Source organism: Centropristis striata, chromosome 14, assembly GCF_030273125.1.
Source record: "Centropristis striata isolate RG_2023a ecotype Rhode Island chromosome 14, C.striata_1.0, whole genome shotgun sequence".
In the NCBI taxonomy this organism is placed as follows: Eukaryota; Metazoa; Chordata; class Actinopteri; order Perciformes; family Serranidae; genus Centropristis; species Centropristis striata.
Window position 1 is genome coordinate 25310392 of NC_081530.1, and position 18324 is coordinate 25328715.

Here is an 18324-nt window from a genome sequence, read left to right on the forward strand (position 1 = left end):
GCAAGGGCTTTAATGCAGTGGACATTCATTTATATGTCAAAGTCCCCCATCCAACTACACAGGGTGTGGTATTGATCTTAGCTTTTATCTCTCAACAAGAAAACAAATAGGCCTAAGTGTATTCCTATAAACAAAAATGGGACAGTTCATTGATGACTTGGCAAACCAAACAGCTTAAACAACTTAAAATCAAATTCTAACACTTCAGTTTATGAATTAATTAATCAAAATGAGATTTGGAAGTGCTGGTAGGATGATTTTGTTCACTGTTTCCATTCTTTTTGCTAAGCTAAACTAAGCTAAGCTAAACTAAGTTAGCTGTCTTTTGGCATGTGTGCTTGTAGTTGTAGACTAAATTATCAAATTCATGGTTGTGTTTAAGCTTCTACTTGTAATAAAGTGCATTTATAAACAAAGTGAGTGATGGCAAAAAGCCATTTGTTGCTGATGGCTACAAAAACAGTAAATATTTATACATTTGTGCAGATGAGGCAGTAATTAATCAGTTTTTAGGTGCAATGAAGACATTTGTCTGTTCAAATCATTTATAAATACATATTTGAAGTTGAAATCTTCTGAGGGAAAACACTGCTGTTGGAATTGACACGTTTTTTCTGCAGCACGTTGTTGCCGATAAACACATGAACACTCAGAGAGCTGCATGTTTTGTACAGCTAGTTTATGAAGATGGCTCGATTTTGACAGACCAGCATTAATCAACTTCCCCACTCTTCCGCCTATTCCAAGCTAATCTCATTTAGTCATTCACCGCTGATGTTCTTTCCACTATCAACGATTTATAATGAAGAATCATCCCTGCTGCGCAATCTAATCTCGAAGCAACGCCCCAGATATAAATAGAAAAAACAAAAACAAATACACTTTAATACATTTGTTTCAGTCCTGTCATTTATTCACTTGCTTGTCAGGCCCAAATGTCTTTAACATGACTGTCAATATGTTAAGCACATAATCCCCTGCAGCCTCAGTGCAAAGACCCAGAAACACTAATTAACCCTTTTTTCTGGAAAAATAATAGTAGGTTTTAAAGTGGACTGTAGGTTACTGTAGGTGATTCATTTAATTAATGCAAACAAGTTAAGAATGGTAAGAAATAAATGTGTAAATGTTAAAAATGTAGTAGGCTTTCCTAATAGACTCAACTGGGTTTGGTGTGAAGACCAAACATTATTTTTTTTTTTTTTTTGAAAAATGTGATAAATAAGGTTGGTTGATTAGTGGTACAAAACTCATCTTTTTGGAGAAAAAAAAATGAGCAGAAGTGAAATTAAACAAAACAAAATATACACAATTGAAAACACAATGGTACAAAGTGCTTTATAATGAACTTAAATCAGACAACAAAACCAAACCCACCCGTAAAATATATTTTCTGCTCCATAAAACACCAAGTATGAGTTCCAGTAAGGAAGAAGGAAGGAGGGTCAAAGTACAACATAAACCAGAGAACAGACACAAAGGTAATACTTATTCCAGTGCCTTTTACAGGTGAGTCAGACTCGTGATCTGGCCATTTGAATTCATGCTATTGCTGCAGCGTCAAAAACAGGTAAAAATGCAAAGAAAAAAATCTAAACTTAACCTGGAAAATGCGTGTGCTACAGTATTTTAAATTGCATGATGCTTTCAAGAGTTATGGCAGTTAATGTTTACCATTTATAGTGAAACTGGGATTTTAAAAACAAAACGAAAACAGATCATCAACAACAACAACAACAACAACAATAATGAATATAAAATGTCACTCTTTGTTATCCAACAAATTTGACAAAAATTGATGAAATATGGATGACGAGTAAATAAAAAGGAAAAACTCTGAATCAATGCATTATTTCTCTTCAGGGTATCTTGCCCTTTGTTTTTGGTTTGTTGATTTTTCATTATAACTTTATTTACCAATCGTCATTTCTGTTCTTTTTCTGTGTTTCAGTTCTTCCATTCCAGGGGGTTTCTAGTCTGAATATGCAGAGAGACAAATATGATGGGGTGGAGCATGAATTCAGGGTGGGTGTTGTTGTCCATCCATAACCCCATGTTGTGCAGCAGAGCTGGTGACTGCAAGAAAACCAACTGTTCCAACCCGAAGTTTTTCCTTCTTTGATATTCAGGTAAGATTTTATTTATATTTGACAGCTGCTATTCAGAGATATTACTGCTGCTGAAAAGCAAATCACAATCTGATAGATCTCTCAGTAACTTTAAAGTAAAATTTGAAGAGTTTATATTTGCTTGTGTATTACACACACATTGCTCAAAGCTTAGAAATAAATGTAAAGTCAAATTATGATGGCTGAGAAAGAGATAAATACCTCTGAGCTACTGTATCTGGCTGCAAAATGGATCATTGGAGGAAAAAGCCTCAAATCTGGTGGTTTTCAAGTGGTTTGTGCACATATTAAAGGATGAAAACAACCTGCAATAAACATGCGAGAGCTAAATAAACCCAATACCAAAGAACCATTAACTTTTACCATCACTTTGCATTCCTTTTGCTTATGGATAACACATTTTAGGTTAATAAAGTTACACAGTTAAATGTGAAATTCTTGGCTTTTTGTGTGTTCCTCATTTGTTTTGCTTTTGGTTCAGTTTTTTGTCACTTTTTTTTTAGTTAATTTAATAGAATGTATAAGTAATCATCTGGGAGGTAATGAATTAACCATTGCAATATGTTTTGACTCCCAAGATATGAGGAGAAATATGAGAAAAACATTTTTGGACCTATAGTATCACAGTATACGAATTTATGAGTTTATGAGTGAAGAGTTAAAAGACAACTTTTTCTATGCATCCTCTCAAGTATTCAGATTTATTATGTTTTCTTTTTTAGATGCTAACCATGAAAGTGCAAAATAGATTTTTATTTCATATTGCATCTTAAAAAGATTATCTGCTAAATGAGGAATAATGCGTCAGTTATCTGGTATATAATGAACTGTAAAACAAATAAAGCATTTTTATATTTTCCAGAAATAGATTGAATACTTAGTGACATACTTGATTATGGTTGGCAACTTGTTATACATTATTTTAGATCAAATTGATTGCATTATCTTGACAGTCTTTTTCGCAACAAGTGAAATAAGTTTAATCACTTCATCTTTTTATTCATGTTTCCTCTCAGAAGTTTGCATCTTTGAGATCCAAATTGGATTATCTAACTCTGTGGGTAACACTTAAGTGTAATTTGTTTATCTGACAAGGCTAATGTACTTATTTTCTCATAAACTGCAGCTTCTATTATGTAATAATCATTTCCTCTTTCCTTGCAGGGATAGATGACTGCCAGCTAATAAACAGACATCCAGAACGTACATTTTTAGTTCAAGGAGGACAAACATCAGCTGGATAACCGAAACCCTCAGCAGGATTACCTTCAGGGCAGCAAAATGTCAAACACTGACTTCAAAAGACTTGAGTTCTTTAGAAGTATCCTGAGTGGTTGCAGTGTCGGCCCATCCTGTAATAACTCTCATCTGATTCTCCACAACACGAGCCTCGACAGCGGGCTGGACATTCCTGATGATGATGGGTCCCTCTGGCTCAGAATAGTCATCTCTGTGGTCTACTTTGTTGTGGCCACAGCAGGAGTGTTGGGGAACTTGTTAGTGATGTTCCTGCTGTATTCCACTCACACCATCACCACAGGCACCATCAACTTCTTTGTGTTTAACTTAGCTCTGGCTCACTTGCTCTTCTCCCTCGTCTTGCCTTTTTGGGCTGTAGACATTGCACTGGACTACAGCTGGCCTTTCAGCTTGGCCACATGCAAAGCTGTGTCTTTACTCACTGGACTCAACGCCTTTGCTAGCTGCTTTTTCCTGACAGCCATGAGTCTGACCCGATACTGCTATGTGGCAACAGCTCTCAAACCGGGCGCCTCCCTGTGCAGCAGATCTTACACTTCTCCTGTGGCCACGGCTTTTATTTGGGCTGGAGCACTCATAGCAGCGATGCCCCGAGCTGTGTTTGCAGACCTGAGACTTGTGGGCAGTGGCAACGACACAGCATGCCTGCTCCGTTTCCCAGATGGTACAGCCTGGCTTGGAATTAACCAGCTCCTGCGAGTGGTGCTGGGATTTCTGCTGCCGTACGCCATCATCATCCTCTCCTACCTGCTCCTGCTGCGCTTTCTCTGTCGGCACAAACTCAAGGGCAGCAGCTCTCGGCGAAAGACTGATATTTCAAAGTCTGTGGCCGTGGTTGTGCTTTCATTCTGTGCCTGCTGGTTCCCCTACAATATCCTCACACTTTGGGGCGTCCTTATCCAGCTTGACATTGTTGATATCAGCACCTCATTCTACTTGGCTCAAACTTACTTTTTTCCTCTGGCAAACTGCTTGGCCTTTACCAGCAGCTGCTTTAACCCTGTCATCTATTGTCTAGTGAGAAAAGAATACCGCGTGGCTCTTCATAACGTGCTCTTCAAATTGAGCCTGGCTATTATGTCCAAGATGCCCTACGGCATTAATTCTGAGGAGGGGTCGGGACAAACCGGGCAGCTAGCCATCCCCCTTAACAACATGTACAGTGAGACAGTCCACACTGACACACGGAGATATGTGTCTCTCTCAACACTTCCAACAGTGGTGTCCACCCCATAAAGCCATAACACATTGATCAGATTCCTATAGTGTATATATACACTTATATTATAGTTTTAAGTAACAAAAAGGGGTGTTTTGATCAAGTGCTTTTGGAAGACCTGTCTTTTCAGGATGTAAAATATGTATATTTCAGATCTGTTGTGAATAAGCTGCATCTTAAACACACTTAAGCATATGCACCTTTATCTGTTCAGTATAGGCATTATAAAAGTTTGAACTTTACCTTTAAATCACTAATTCACACCAAATTCTTCTTTTTCCCCTCTGTTATTTTTGTTCTTCTTGTTCTGTTATTGAAAACAATGTACACATGTCTACTACTGTAGTTTGGATGGAACAATTGATATTGCTGCACCTTATGTCTAGATTGTGGTTGTCTTGTCCAGGTGTGAATACCTTTTTGTCATTTGTTGTTTTAAAATAAAATAGTTTCTAACCTGCATCTTTTACTACTTTTTGTGTTTTTGCATATCAGCAGAGGTAGGACCAAGTTGTTGATTTGCAAATCAGAAGTCTTAAATATTTGCAAACCCCAGTCAAGACTGACCATTTCCAAGTTTTGAGTCCTAAACGAGTCATAATTTTTAAATTAATAATTTGTTCTCCCCAGTTGCCTCCTGCCACTTGATTGGATGATGTTGAACTTGTTCAAACAAAGTGGATCTTGTAAGTAATTGCTAACTTGGGAATGTTTTTTTTTAATCAAATAATTTATAGCTATGAGTCATGAGTGTCCAAGTCGAGTTGCAAGTCTTTTTTGATTGAGTCTAAAAATCATTAAATATGAGTCAAGTCTGACCTGACATCAAATCATTCTCCTCATAATTTGCAGCATAAACTGCTTTTATAAAAAATAGGTTTATTTATTTCCAGCTTAATTAGGCTGTGACTACACTGCTTTTATGCCTCTGTGCTGGCAACAGCTGTGGTCAGATGTGAAATATTACATGGTCACTATGATAGAAAGTTTTGGCAAGGGCAGAATAACACAATGTCAAACATACATACATTTTGTCTTAACAGACTGTCAGACTAAAGACTTTATATCTATAAAAATATATACTAAAGTGAATGTACAACCCGATTAAAAAAAAAATGAAGACATTATTTATATGATAATTTGCCAAAACCTCAGTTGCATATATTCAACTAAAGACCGGACAAAGACTGTATATTTAACCTCTTAAACACCTGCCAGCAGGTAGATCAAAACACTTTTTGTACTGTTGTAGTTTTGGTTGTGTTTTTGCCACATGATAAATTGGAGAAACAAGATGTTGTTATATTTTAATTAAAACCTCATACATACATTTTGGCCTTAAAATTATTCTGTATGGATCAAGTGTGTTGGATCATAAAATATTTTTGTTCTAACCCTTTCCCTACCCCTAAACCTACCTGGGCAGGTGGGTTTTAAAGTGTTGTTCACACTGTTCATCTCTTAATTTGTGGGGGAAATATATATACACTGAATCTCTAATTTGATACTTTTTTTCCCACAGAGTCCCAATTTAGAATCAGAGTTGAAGTTCTATATTATTGTAGCTTTATTAATTTCTACAGAAAATCTGAATTTTGTCTCTCTATAAAGAAAAATATAATTGAACATCAACATTGAAATACTATGTACAATGTTTTGGGGAAAAAAATAATTTGATGCTCTTTCTGCCACAAGATGGTGGTGTTGTAAAACTTTAAAAACTGATGCTGATATATATATAGCTACAGAGAGAAAGTAAAAAGAAGAAAGAAATGTATAGATTATTTGGAGACATTACAAGATAAAGTGACAGTTATGTCGTTAAAGAGACAATGGTGTGATTAATAGCAGGAGCATTTTAACAGTGTACACCAAATGGATGTATGACATGATTAAGTAATGGTACTATTCATTCTGTAGTTTGTCCAAAAATTGCTTAATAATACTCCACTGATCATGTAAGAGCATGTCAATTTTTGTTGGAAATGGTCGAAGTTAAAAATGCCTACATATTATGAGATGTCCAAAAAAATTTTGAAAGCCTAAAAATGCTTAAAATCAATTATAGTCCGTTGATACATGTGGTAGCATAAGATGATACAGAAATGACAGAAAAATACCATATTATGGGATGTCCAAAAATGACGCCCTCGGGAAAAAAAATCATACTATTTCATTGCCTTAAGTGTTATAGTGTGGCCACGGTACCAAATATGAAATTAGACTGCCACCACAGTGCCACCTAGGGGCCGATCAATAAAACCTTAAAGGGTTATCCTCAGGAGGGCATTGACAATAATTGTACCAAGTTTTGCATAATATTTTTAAATTAAATCTTGACCTGAAAAGTAACTAAAGCTGTCAGCTAAATGTAGAGGAATAAAAAGTACAATATATGTCTTAAAATGTAGTGGAGTAGAAGTATAATGTTACATAAAATGTACATAAAAGTACCTCAAAATTTTACTTTAAGTCCAGTACTTGAGTAAATGTACATAGTTACTTTCCACCATTGCTACCTGCCTCTTCTAACTTATACATATCAGTTAAGAGTCCTCCTTCAGACACTGTATGAGGATTAAAGGGATAGTTTGTGCATTATTATACAAAACTTGGTAAAACTATTGTCAATGCCCTCCTGAGGATAACCCTTTAAGTTTTTATTGATCGGCCCCTAGGTGGCACTGTGGTGGCAGTCTAATTTCATATTTGGTACCGTGGCCACACTATATATAGTGGTGGAAATTCAGGATGACAATAGATTATAACATTTTTCGCCAGGTGTGACTTATATTTAAAGTTTCATGAGTTTTGGGGTATGTTCAGGCAGTGAAAAATGCGATCATTTGGGAAGAAGAAAAAAAAATCATTCGAAATACAATAGGGACTTCAACTTGGTCTTCAATCCATTTTTCTCACTCAGAGGTAGTAAATTTATACTACAATGACGCCCTCAAAAAATAATCATACTATACGTATATAGTATATAGCATATCTATTTTTGTCTGGGTCAATTATAGTCTGTTAATACATTTGGTAGCATAATATGACCAGAAATGACAGAAAAACACCAGTTTATGGGACAAACACTGCAGTTTATTCTGGCAAGAATCTCAACACAGTTCATTGCTTTCAATGTATCGAACCACAGCTGGAGACACATGTAGAATAGACTGAAACAGAATGTATCATTCAGTCAGAACTCATTTCTTCACAGCGGGAATAAAACATCAAAGTTATTATGTGGCACTTTACTCCAACAGAAACCCACACCGCCAATACTTTCATCACCACCATAGCGCTACGATGAGCAGTGAAAACATGACAGTCAACTCCAGTCGTTGCGGCGTTCTCCAATACAGCTTTACATTCAATGTTCATCACATGCACGTACCAATTATTTGCGCAGTGTCTCTTTGTGTTGCTGTCCCGTGTTGTGGTCCTTTGTTTGGCGTGTCAGTGCTAACCGGTGATAACACACATCCAAGAGAGCGCCTCCACGTGAAAATCAAACAATCCACAAACGTTCCTTTGTTTTGTTCCAAGGCTTTTACTTTTTCAGGACAGTTTTTTACTTTTTGTAGTGGCTATTTGTAAGAGAGCTCTTTCACCATTAAAACTTTAACACAAAATGCCACTGATGTACCCCCCCCCCACCCCGTTGAGTTTCAAAAAATTAATACTAGTAATGTTATGGGGTGCACTTATACTTATAAGTGACGTTATGATGCTATATTATATACAATGAGCACACCTACAACAAGCATTCCTTTTTAAGTATTTATTTATACAGCAACCTATGCCCTTTAATCTCGAAATGTGTGTTGTGTGTTGTGTGTGTGTGTGTGTGTGTGTGTAACGTGTATCTGGAGGAGTGTGCGCACTTACACGCGCATGTGTGTGCGTGTGTGTATCTGTAACTGTAATCACATCAAAGGATCAAAGGCTTCAGGGTCGACCAATCAGAGCAGAGCGATCAACAGAATTAACTGCAGCTGTAGAATGTTTCGGAACAGTGACAGCAGCCAGAGGTGGACAGACTGGAATTTCTGGCCTCGAACAAAAAGCATTTTTGGCAAAACCATAATACCTATCATTGATTCGACTTCACTTTGAGCGTCCTGAGTTCTTCCTGAACGTCTACATATGTTTTTTTGTGAAGAAAAATTAAGAAATAGCTTTGTAAGAGTGATCTGAAAAACTGTTTAATATGCTTTTCTACAGAAATCTTCCTGCGTTTTTAATATGGGAGTAGATCATCTGTGCGTCCTACGCCCAAACTATAACTCTGACAGCTTTACCAGGATTGTGAGTGAGGAGACAAATTGTCCTATGTTTCTATGTATAAATTATTTCTGTAGAGTGGAATTTGCGGCCTGGAGTGCAGTTTTCAAATGTATTTTTTGACAGTGTTTTCTCTCCCTCTACACTCTGAGCAACGACATCACACACTCTGACACAAACATTCCATGCAATACACATCCATTATAATCTCAGAATTTCTCAAAAAATGATTATGGTAATTGAACAAGGATTGATAAAAAACTATATGACCTATCGAAACATGGAATAATACACCAATTCACAAGACTTGTGTCTACTGTTTAAAGTTTAAATGGAGTCTCTAGATGAAATCATGCCGGAGAAGTAGAAGTTTGAAAATCTACAATTATTGTTTTTTTCGCTATTTTTTTTTTCCGGCCGTCCCATTCACTTCAATGCAAAATTTTGTGCAAAAATTCGTATTCCGTAAAGTAATAGCACACCGATCCCAAACAAGCCGCACGTTTTGATATATAATTTGTCCTGCAACTCGAAGAGTGGGATGAAATTGTGTCCGGAAGAAAAATAAGAAAAAATCCACAGTATAACAATAGTGCTCGGTGCGATTGCCCTGTGGCCCTTAATATATATATTTTTAAAACACCACATTGTAGTATTTTGAAAAATTGAAAAAGAAACATCGTCTGTCGAAAAAAAATAATTTTGTAATTTGTCTAAGAATGCATAAAAACGCTTAAAAATAGTCATTTGGTAGATTAATAATTTTTTACATGTTTCAATATACTATATTATGCAGTTATTTTAAATCTTTGGACAAAGTGTAGTTTGTTTGTGGCCAATTTCAATATGTTCCCTATGAAGAGAACATTTAACACACCTCTCAGCTACTGCGTCAAACAAGTGTCTCTTCGGTTTGGAATGAAAATTTTTAGAATCATACGGCCACATTACAACTCGTGGCATTGTGTAAACTTTTTCTCTCCCTGGGTCAATCAAATTCTTTGAATAAAAGCAGTGGCCGCGGGATTTTTGTTTCAAAATGCTTGAAAAAAGAAAAATCTATTATTATTACCGTTCTGCAGGGTTAGATTGCAGAAGGTATACTTTAAACATGTAACTAAACAATCACAACCCTGATATAAAGTAATGTATCCATACAATGCTTGCAGTCAATTTTCTTAAAATAAAAGGTCATCAGTTAGGGATTTATTAGTTTATTTAAATCACTCGGAAAAATCACCTGAAAAATGAATACATTCCCTTTGTTCAAACAAAACAAATCATATCAATCAAGTATACTTACACTAATAATAATAATTACAAGCGCAATCATACCTACAATAACTACCATTATAAATAAAACTACCAACATTAAACATCCACCACACAACATCAGGGGACTGGAGGGTATGGCTTATCCATGGGGCATGGCTTATTTCAAAAGAAATGTCAAGTAAATTAAGTTATTACATCCAGTAGGGCCGATTCAAGTCAGAAATCCCACCAACTATATATTTGTGACACAGTAGATCAATTGTGCAGAATAATAGCTGCCAATAAAAATACTTTGTTTCATTTCATAATGATATACATCCGTTTTAGAAACATAAATATGTTGATAGATGTTAAATACCCTTATTCAAAATATACAAGATATCTCATTTCATTTATTAGGTCCTGCTTTAGCTGCAGCAAAGCAGCTGGGTCGATAAAGGTTCATACATCCTCTAAAATCTTATATTTCTGTAAACATAAAGCACTTCTTCAACAGTGACTTCAATAATATCCCTCACCGAGTTTTATTATACTGGAGCATTTGTCACATTTATCATTTGGGCCAAGAAACCAAACTCTTTCTCCCTTTTATGTAACAAATAATACAAGAGAAGGTGTAAATTACACTATTTATAAAAGGATGAGATGTGGGCCGGGAACCAAACAAAATCAAAGCAGAGTAGCTGCTTTAGCACGGACGCCTTGTTTTATGTTATTTCTTATTTTCTTTTTAGCTTTAATTGTCATTTGCCAAACATTATGTCCTTTTATTTTTGTGCATTTGGTTTTAAATATATCAAAAGTTCTTTCTGGCAATACCTCTGTGTTCCTTGCAACACCTGAGAGTCTGAGGAATACCTGGAACACGACCTATCTCATCCTGTAATTAAAAGGAGATTTGTATGAATATAATGGTAATGGCACTTAAATACAATAGTTTAACAGGACAAACTTTAGAAATGGCCCTGTGATATTTAGGAAATCTTAAAATAGCAATGAAAGAAACCAGGAAAGAAAATTATTTTTTTGTGAGCATCATCTCTTAAATAAATGGAGCCACATGGATTAAAGTATCCTCTCGGGTTGTGGTATAAAGATTTTAGAGGTAGGACACTGTACCACTGCAGCTAACACAAAGAAAGTTTCAAGAATACATGGGAATATCATAGATTTTTATGTCTTTATAAACATCTGTCAGATTATGGATTGCAGCTTCTCATGAAATGAAAACAGAAGTGCAGTATTAACATTTCGAAATACTGTATTGCAATGCAGGCCAAATAAATAAAACGCATATTTCAAAAGATTACTTAAAACTGCAATCCAGTATTGTTGAAAGCACCACTGCTATTTTGGTTACACAGACATACTGCAGGCGAGATACTTTAAGAAATTTGTCTTATTATTCCACAGGACAGAAATTGTGCTATGCTGGGAAATTATTCCGCTCTCATCCCGTGAACGCAGTCACACCATAGCACTGTAGTTTCTGGATTGCAGCATTAAGAGTTAATAATATAAGAATCATTTTTTACCACAAGTTTTAACATGCCTGAAGGCCTACCCTTGATTTGAATACATTTTACATATAAGAATAGATATACATTAAGCTATTTTATACATTTCTGGTAACTTAAACATATAACTTTGTATCATTTGATATTTATCTTGAAAGAAAATGTATTTTTAAAGGCAATAGGTTAAGATAAATTATATCAACCATGAAATTTGTAATATAAATGATTCTGACTAACATACAGAGTTAACCAACACACTGCTTATTAATTCATCACCTGACTACAAAAAAAGGACATTTAATATACAAAGTTTACAAGTTTTTTTGTATTGGCATTGTTATTTTGGGCCCTGTGGCACAGACTGTAAGGCAGTCAAATCCTATGCACATATACTACATATCCCTGCTTGGAAACTCTTTATATTGTTCTGTTGTTTTCACTGTTGCTCCTCTGTTTGTGTTCCGGTCATTTCTTTCAGTACTTTCATGTTGTATAATGCAAAAGGCTGAATGCCACCCTCTTCTGAAAAAAACGGAAGAGTCAGCAGGTTGGATAAAAAAAAGATGCCTTCCAATAAGAAAGCCATGTCAAAGTTTTCTTTTTTTGTACATAAGAATAATATCTGACAACAAATCGACTTACTCGTCCTCGCATTTAAAAAGCTCATGCAGAACTGTTGCACATCTATGCTTCAGAAACATTAAACACAACAGATGAGTAATTCACTACTTGCTATAATATGATTTGTTTCCAGTTGCACATAATGTTTATAATCATAGTTATTAAAAATGTATCCATACAGCACTTTTCAAACCAATGTTACAAAGTGCTGTACAACAAAACATGAAAAGGCTAAAAAGATAAATAATGAGAATGGCAGACATGAAGGCCATGACTTTCTTTTTAGATATCTTTCTGGTTAATTCAGTACTTCTGAGTCTCGGTTAGTTTAGGCTGGCTTTCGACCAACACTGTCTCTGAGACGTAACGCTCCATGAGACAAACATTCATTAAGAACTGTCAACTAAAGATGAGCTGGAGCCCTGCTGTTGCTGCTCGAGAAGCTGCAGCTGTCGCCATCATCTCTCCGATAACAAAACCTTTCTTAAAGACAATGTTAAATTCATGTAGTGTAGTTTGAGGGGGCACTCCAGTGATTTAGTATTGCACATTCATTAAGTTGGAGGTCTTGTAAGTGAAAGATCTGGTCTGGCAAATCAAATATTTTTAGACAGGCTGTCCACACTGTTCTTTGCAAGTGAGCAGACTGGACTTGTGTGTTCAGCGTGCACGTATAAGGAGAACAGCGTTAGAGGCGAGGCCCCATTCATTCCTATGAAAGCCGCTCAGTGGCACATGAAGCCAAAAAAGTTTGACTTCTGTGCATAAAATAACCTGGAAAACCCACATCTATGGGCTCATGGAGCAAGCACACTAGCTTTTCCTCTAGCCCTGCCGCCTAACTGCTTAGTTTCTGGCTCATTTACATGATTTACCTCTTGTTATTATTATTTAAATAAGGGCTATTAAAGTGTTTGTACTGTAAAGTTGATGTACCTCAAACAAAAACGATTTGCTGATTTACAGACGTCTTTTGTGCCGAATGGCAACTCGTGACGGACCCAGAAGTTCAAATTACACAGTTTGGCCACTACAGCTTCATTGCCTGACGCAAGTGTCCGTGGTAACAACGTAAAAATCAGTAACTACATACCTACTGACATTTCTAACTAACTAGCCAGCTGCTGAATGAGTGAAACTTAACAATATAATGGTTCCTCAACACACTTTCGTCACAGCATTGGGAATAATATTGCTATCGCCAGATGAGTGACGACTTATTTTCTGTAAAAATAGAACGAAAGCATGGTGCAATTAGCGAGCTAGTTAGCCTGCTAATTCCACCACACAGGCTAAGAAGTACTTAACTGCCTCGCTGAAGTGCCCCTTTAAATAAAATATTTTCCTACAATTTCACACGATTTTTCTTTCATGTCAGGTCTCTTATGAAGCACTTTGTATCACTGTTTTGAAATGTCATATATATTCTTCATTATGATTAATATTATTATTACAAAGTGAACAAAACACATTATAATGTCAGATTATTTATGCAAAGTATTTCCATTTTTAAAAAGGTTTAGTAGCTTTAAGAAATACTTCTTCTATACACTGAAAGTCAAGAGACTGTCGTTGTGGCTTTACACTGTGCGCCGAAGGAAAATTTAACCGAGAAGGTTTAGATTGTATTTAAAGCAGTTAGTTGATTGTAAGATTCGTTTGGCATCTATTCAGATGGGATGGCTGTACTATAAAGGATGCAAAAGGGTGCAAAAATCATAATGATAACCACCTTTTGTCAGTGAGAATGTTACTAAGTGATTTAATCAGTATCAGATAGTAATATAGGTCTCTGCTTGGGCCCTGCATCCGAGGATCATAGATGGCAACTGATTTAACAACATGCTTGTTGTTAGTCACAGGCGTCACCATGAGGGTATTTTTGTGCTTGTAAAAGCATTTTCTACATTGTGTCTTCAGCCACTTGAGTGAGAAGCGAGTGTGCTGCTTGTGGCGGGGAAAATCATGAATCCGTCTTCATCCCCAGTGTTTAACACATCTCTTCTCACTTCATCCGATTAAATAAAGAAAGTCATTGGGTTCAGTATTGCCATTGTTGTGGCATTGGCTTATATTTCAGTCACAATGTGCAGAAGATTCACTGCACACGTTGGTCCTCCGCTAATCTGATTGTCAAGTTCTGGTACAGGCAAAGTTTGAATATGTGCAAAGTTTTTTTTCACGAACGTTGTGAGATGAAGCCACTGCAGAGCTTCTCTTCATGGGTTTTTGTAGGTCAGTCTTCTTACACTCGTGTGACCATCATGAGTTCTGGTCACATGGGTATTGACAGTCAGGATCCTGGGTGGCCATAACCCTGGTTGATAGACTGAAGGGAGAGAAAAAAGGTGAAATTACAACCTGTCTCTGGTTAAAACTTCATGGGAGCGCAAGTTTAAAGGAATAGTCTGCAAAATATATTTGTTTTTTCTTGCAGAGAGTTAGGTGAATAGATCAGTCTCTAAAATATTACTTGTGTCTGTAACAGTCAAGCATGCAGCACAGCGAAGCATAATGACTGAAAACCGGGGAAAAGCCTCAGCTCATTCTGTCCAAAGGCAACTAAATTCACCTATGAACATGTCTAAAGCGAATTAATGATATTATAACTTGTTTGTTTAATCCTTACAAAAAAACAAAAGTGTGGAAATTACAATTTGCCATTTTATGAGGGATGATGACCTGGTATAATTACTTAGAAGAGAGCTTTATAGACAGCTCCTTGACAGCAAATAATCCCCCCTTTAAAACAGCAAACAGACATATTTACTCTTTAGTTCTTGTACTTTTTTACGTGCAGAATTTTAAAAAATATATTTATATTAAGCAGTTTTTACACTGTGGAGTTGGTAATTTTACAGAAGAAAATGATCTGATCATTTGTAGAGCAACTGCAACACTCCATTTTCTGTGAAGTCCCACTTCTCTATTAATTTACTTTTAACCATTCTTTCACTGTACTGAACTTCTCAGAAAATGTGCAGCCAACTACTTGCAGACTCTCTTTGTTAGCACGAAATTCTCCTCTGCGGTACCTGATCAGTACCATTTGTTGTAACTACAGACACGGTGAACAGCGAGCGTCAATCAGAATTGTGATACAGTTATTGATGGTCATGTGTTACATACCACCACACAATGTGCAAAGTCGAAAACATGGTCATGTATTTTAACTGACATTTGGCGAGTGCTCATCGCTAATTTAGGACCCCGTCTAAATAATTCCAGCTATATGGTGTACTTTATTATAATCCAAGTTAGTACTAGCATTAGTTTAAATGCTAGTGCTAGTTGCTCCTCCTTAATTTAAATTAGCACAGCAACAACAACACCTTTCTGAGGCGTCTCAGTGGTGAAACTCTTAGTAGTCAAACTGCAAGTGACCCAAGGTAAAACGTTTCTTTGCCTTTTGTGTAAACACAGCATTTCGCCTACCTTTAGACAGAGCCAAACTAAATGTTTCCCCAGTGTTTTGTGCTAAGCTAATTGGCTGCTGGTTCCATCTACATATTTAACTGACAGACACAAGAGTTATATTGATCTCTGCATCTAACTCTCAATAGGAAAGCAATTAAGTACATATTTCCTAAAATGCTGAACTATTCCTTTAATCTTAATTATCTGTTTTCTGTGTATTGGAAAGAACTGAACACACTCAAGCACAGTAATCAACAAAACTTTGCCGATCTGAAGGAATAGCATTCCTCAACACTTACTTTGGACTCCGAGTGTGATAAACATTCAGTATCATGAGTGTTTTTACAGCTATGACTATAGTTTGAGCCACTAAAGACAGCTTGCAGACTAATCCTGCTTTACTATTCTGCAGTTTGGACCCCTGTTCTCATCATGCACTCGTATTTGTTTAAAAAGTCAGTTGTAAAAAGAATTACAATCTCTGACCCAGTGGAGAAACATTTCTATATTTGGTCTGAGTTTTCAAGAGGCAATTTTATCTATTTGCTCTTGATATTGAGTGCTGAAGGAAGGTGACAGTGAGTTTCTAAGACAGTAAATGTTGCTCCTCCTGAGTTATATCAGCGTAAACACGACACACACACACACACACACACACAGCCTCTTCACCTGCGTCACAATCCAGCCCACATGGTGCATTCACGAAGCTGTGCCCTGAAGAATTACTGTGACGCGGCTGATGAGTCACAGTCAAGGTTTTCCAACGATGAATGCGTTCTTTGGTATAATAATAATATTTTTTGGGTAAAAAAATATTCGGTTTCAGTGTTGAAGACTTGCTATTCCTTCAGGGAAGTAGATTAACCTCTGCACATGAATTTAACATCCAACCAGCTCCTGATTTTTAGGATCAGCACAGCGTTTTTGCTCTCCTCTCAAGCGTGTGCAGAAACATGGTGACATGTTCTTTCAGATGTGACATAAACGTACGTTTGAAAGATGGGAATAGGTGAAGAGTATGACAGCTGCAAACTTTTTCTCCTGCACTGGCTTTGGCAAATGCGCTGAATGTGATGTAAGAATGATGCAAGCTGTTTTAGGACATGACTGGTTTAGCAAATAGGGATGATAAAAGACGTAGACACAGGCACAAACCTGGTCTGTGAGGATTCGAGGCTTAATATCAGGAATGGCACCCCCTCTCAGCTCATCTTCCACAGCCATGAGTCTGACAACAGGGAAATAGAAACAAACATACCGGTTGACAAAAATAGAATAATGAAGCCGGTGTTCTTCAAATTTACTGTAGGATTATGTGGCCATATGATGATATTAAGGTCTTGACATGTTTCTGGGTGTGTTCAGCTATCCTCAGAGCTTGCTGCAGCTGAATCTGAATTGCCTTCAGAAAAATTCAGGCAGTTCAAATTCTAGGGATGCACCAATTCATCAGCTGTACTATCTGTACTGCTCATCGGCTTATATTCGCCTTGTTGTCTGCCTGGTGGTAAATAAGGTGACATTCATTGATGGCAGTGTGTTTATCTGTTGTGTCACATCAATTTGTAATGGCTACATGTTGTATTTTTGATTTGCTGTTGTACTCAGATGACAGTAGCTGGCAGAGGTGGGACCAAATCATTGTTTTGCATGTCCAAAGCAAGTGTTTGACATGCAAAGTGTTTGCACTCAAGTCCTAATCTAGTAATAATTTTCTCTTCACTAAATGGAATGCCAGAATAATGATAAATCAAATGTAAAATAATAATGAATGCTTTTTTAAAATTAGTATTCATCTGTTCAAACAAGTGCATCTGAATTTAATCTATTTTTTTAAGGCGACTTTGCACTTTCATCACATGTAGCATGGCTTCAGGGAAGATGTTGAGTTTTTCAAGTCAAAAGGCAAAAGTCCAAGTTACAGGTCATTAGTACTAAAGTAAAGAGTTTTTTATTTATTTTGTCAAGTCGAGTTAAGGCGATATGACAATATATATAAAAATACATCAAAACGTCTTTTGTATATATATATCACTATATTTTGCTTCTATAGCAATGTCAAAAAAACAGCGGCATATCATTTTTGTCCTTTTGATGCTTTATGTTCTGATCCTTGCACATGGGAGCAAAACGGCCATAAACCATAAAAGAGCTGTTTTGCTAATATGAAGTATGAGTGTACAAAAAGTAGGCTTTACTGTGTGCTTATTTCATTTGGACTATTTCTTTATTTAATAAGTAGAAAACACGCTATTTCATGACCAATGATTATTGAAATATGAAATGACTAAGTATCAGGGGTCGGGGGGTTCTTGGATGCATCGTAATTCTTTCTTGAAAGACTATGTCGCAATGCAGAAAAGTCAATAATCAGTAATTGTGTTGATTAGCGGAAGGAAACAAAAACAGACTGAATCTGCAGTGAGAAGAACTCACATTTAAGTCTGTGCCAAAGTAATTACTGATGCTATGGAGTGTTTAATGCTGTAAATATGCAACTAGGCCCATATATACCATACGTTGTACAGAATACCAAATTAAGCATATGGTCAAAGTGCTTTAGCCCGCGATAATGGGCCTTCATGTGTGCATTTTAATCAGT

At 36.4% G+C, this 18324-nt stretch overlaps 2 protein-coding genes across 5 annotated transcripts in view; one reads left to right on the top strand and one right to left on the bottom strand.

Moving 5' to 3' along the window:
* Positions 1-3372: 3372 nt before the first annotated feature.
* On the top strand, positions 3373-5210 carry LOC131984525 (relaxin-3 receptor 1-like). Its single transcript, XM_059349373.1, has one exon. The coding sequence runs from the start codon at positions 3411-3413 to the stop codon at positions 4623-4625; it is 1215 nt and encodes a 404-aa protein (XP_059205356.1). The 5' UTR covers positions 3373-3410; the 3' UTR covers positions 4626-5210.
* Positions 5211-10090: 4880 nt separating this feature from the next.
* The window catches only part of LOC131984521 (ras/Rap GTPase-activating protein SynGAP-like), a 51192-nt gene continuing 42958 nt past the window's right edge, over positions 10091-18324 (bottom strand). For 3 of the 4 annotated variants that reach the window (XM_059349364.1, XM_059349368.1, XM_059349366.1), the window contains 2 exons: positions 16878-16950; positions 10091-14634 (listed from right to left, as the gene is read on the bottom strand). In XM_059349364.1, coding sequence (XP_059205347.1) covers positions 14599-14634; positions 16878-16950 — 109 coding nt within the window. In that variant the 3' untranslated portion in view covers positions 10091-14598. The remainder of the gene's footprint in view (positions 14635-16877; positions 16951-18324) is intronic. The other variant, XM_059349367.1, reaches the window with a different exon arrangement.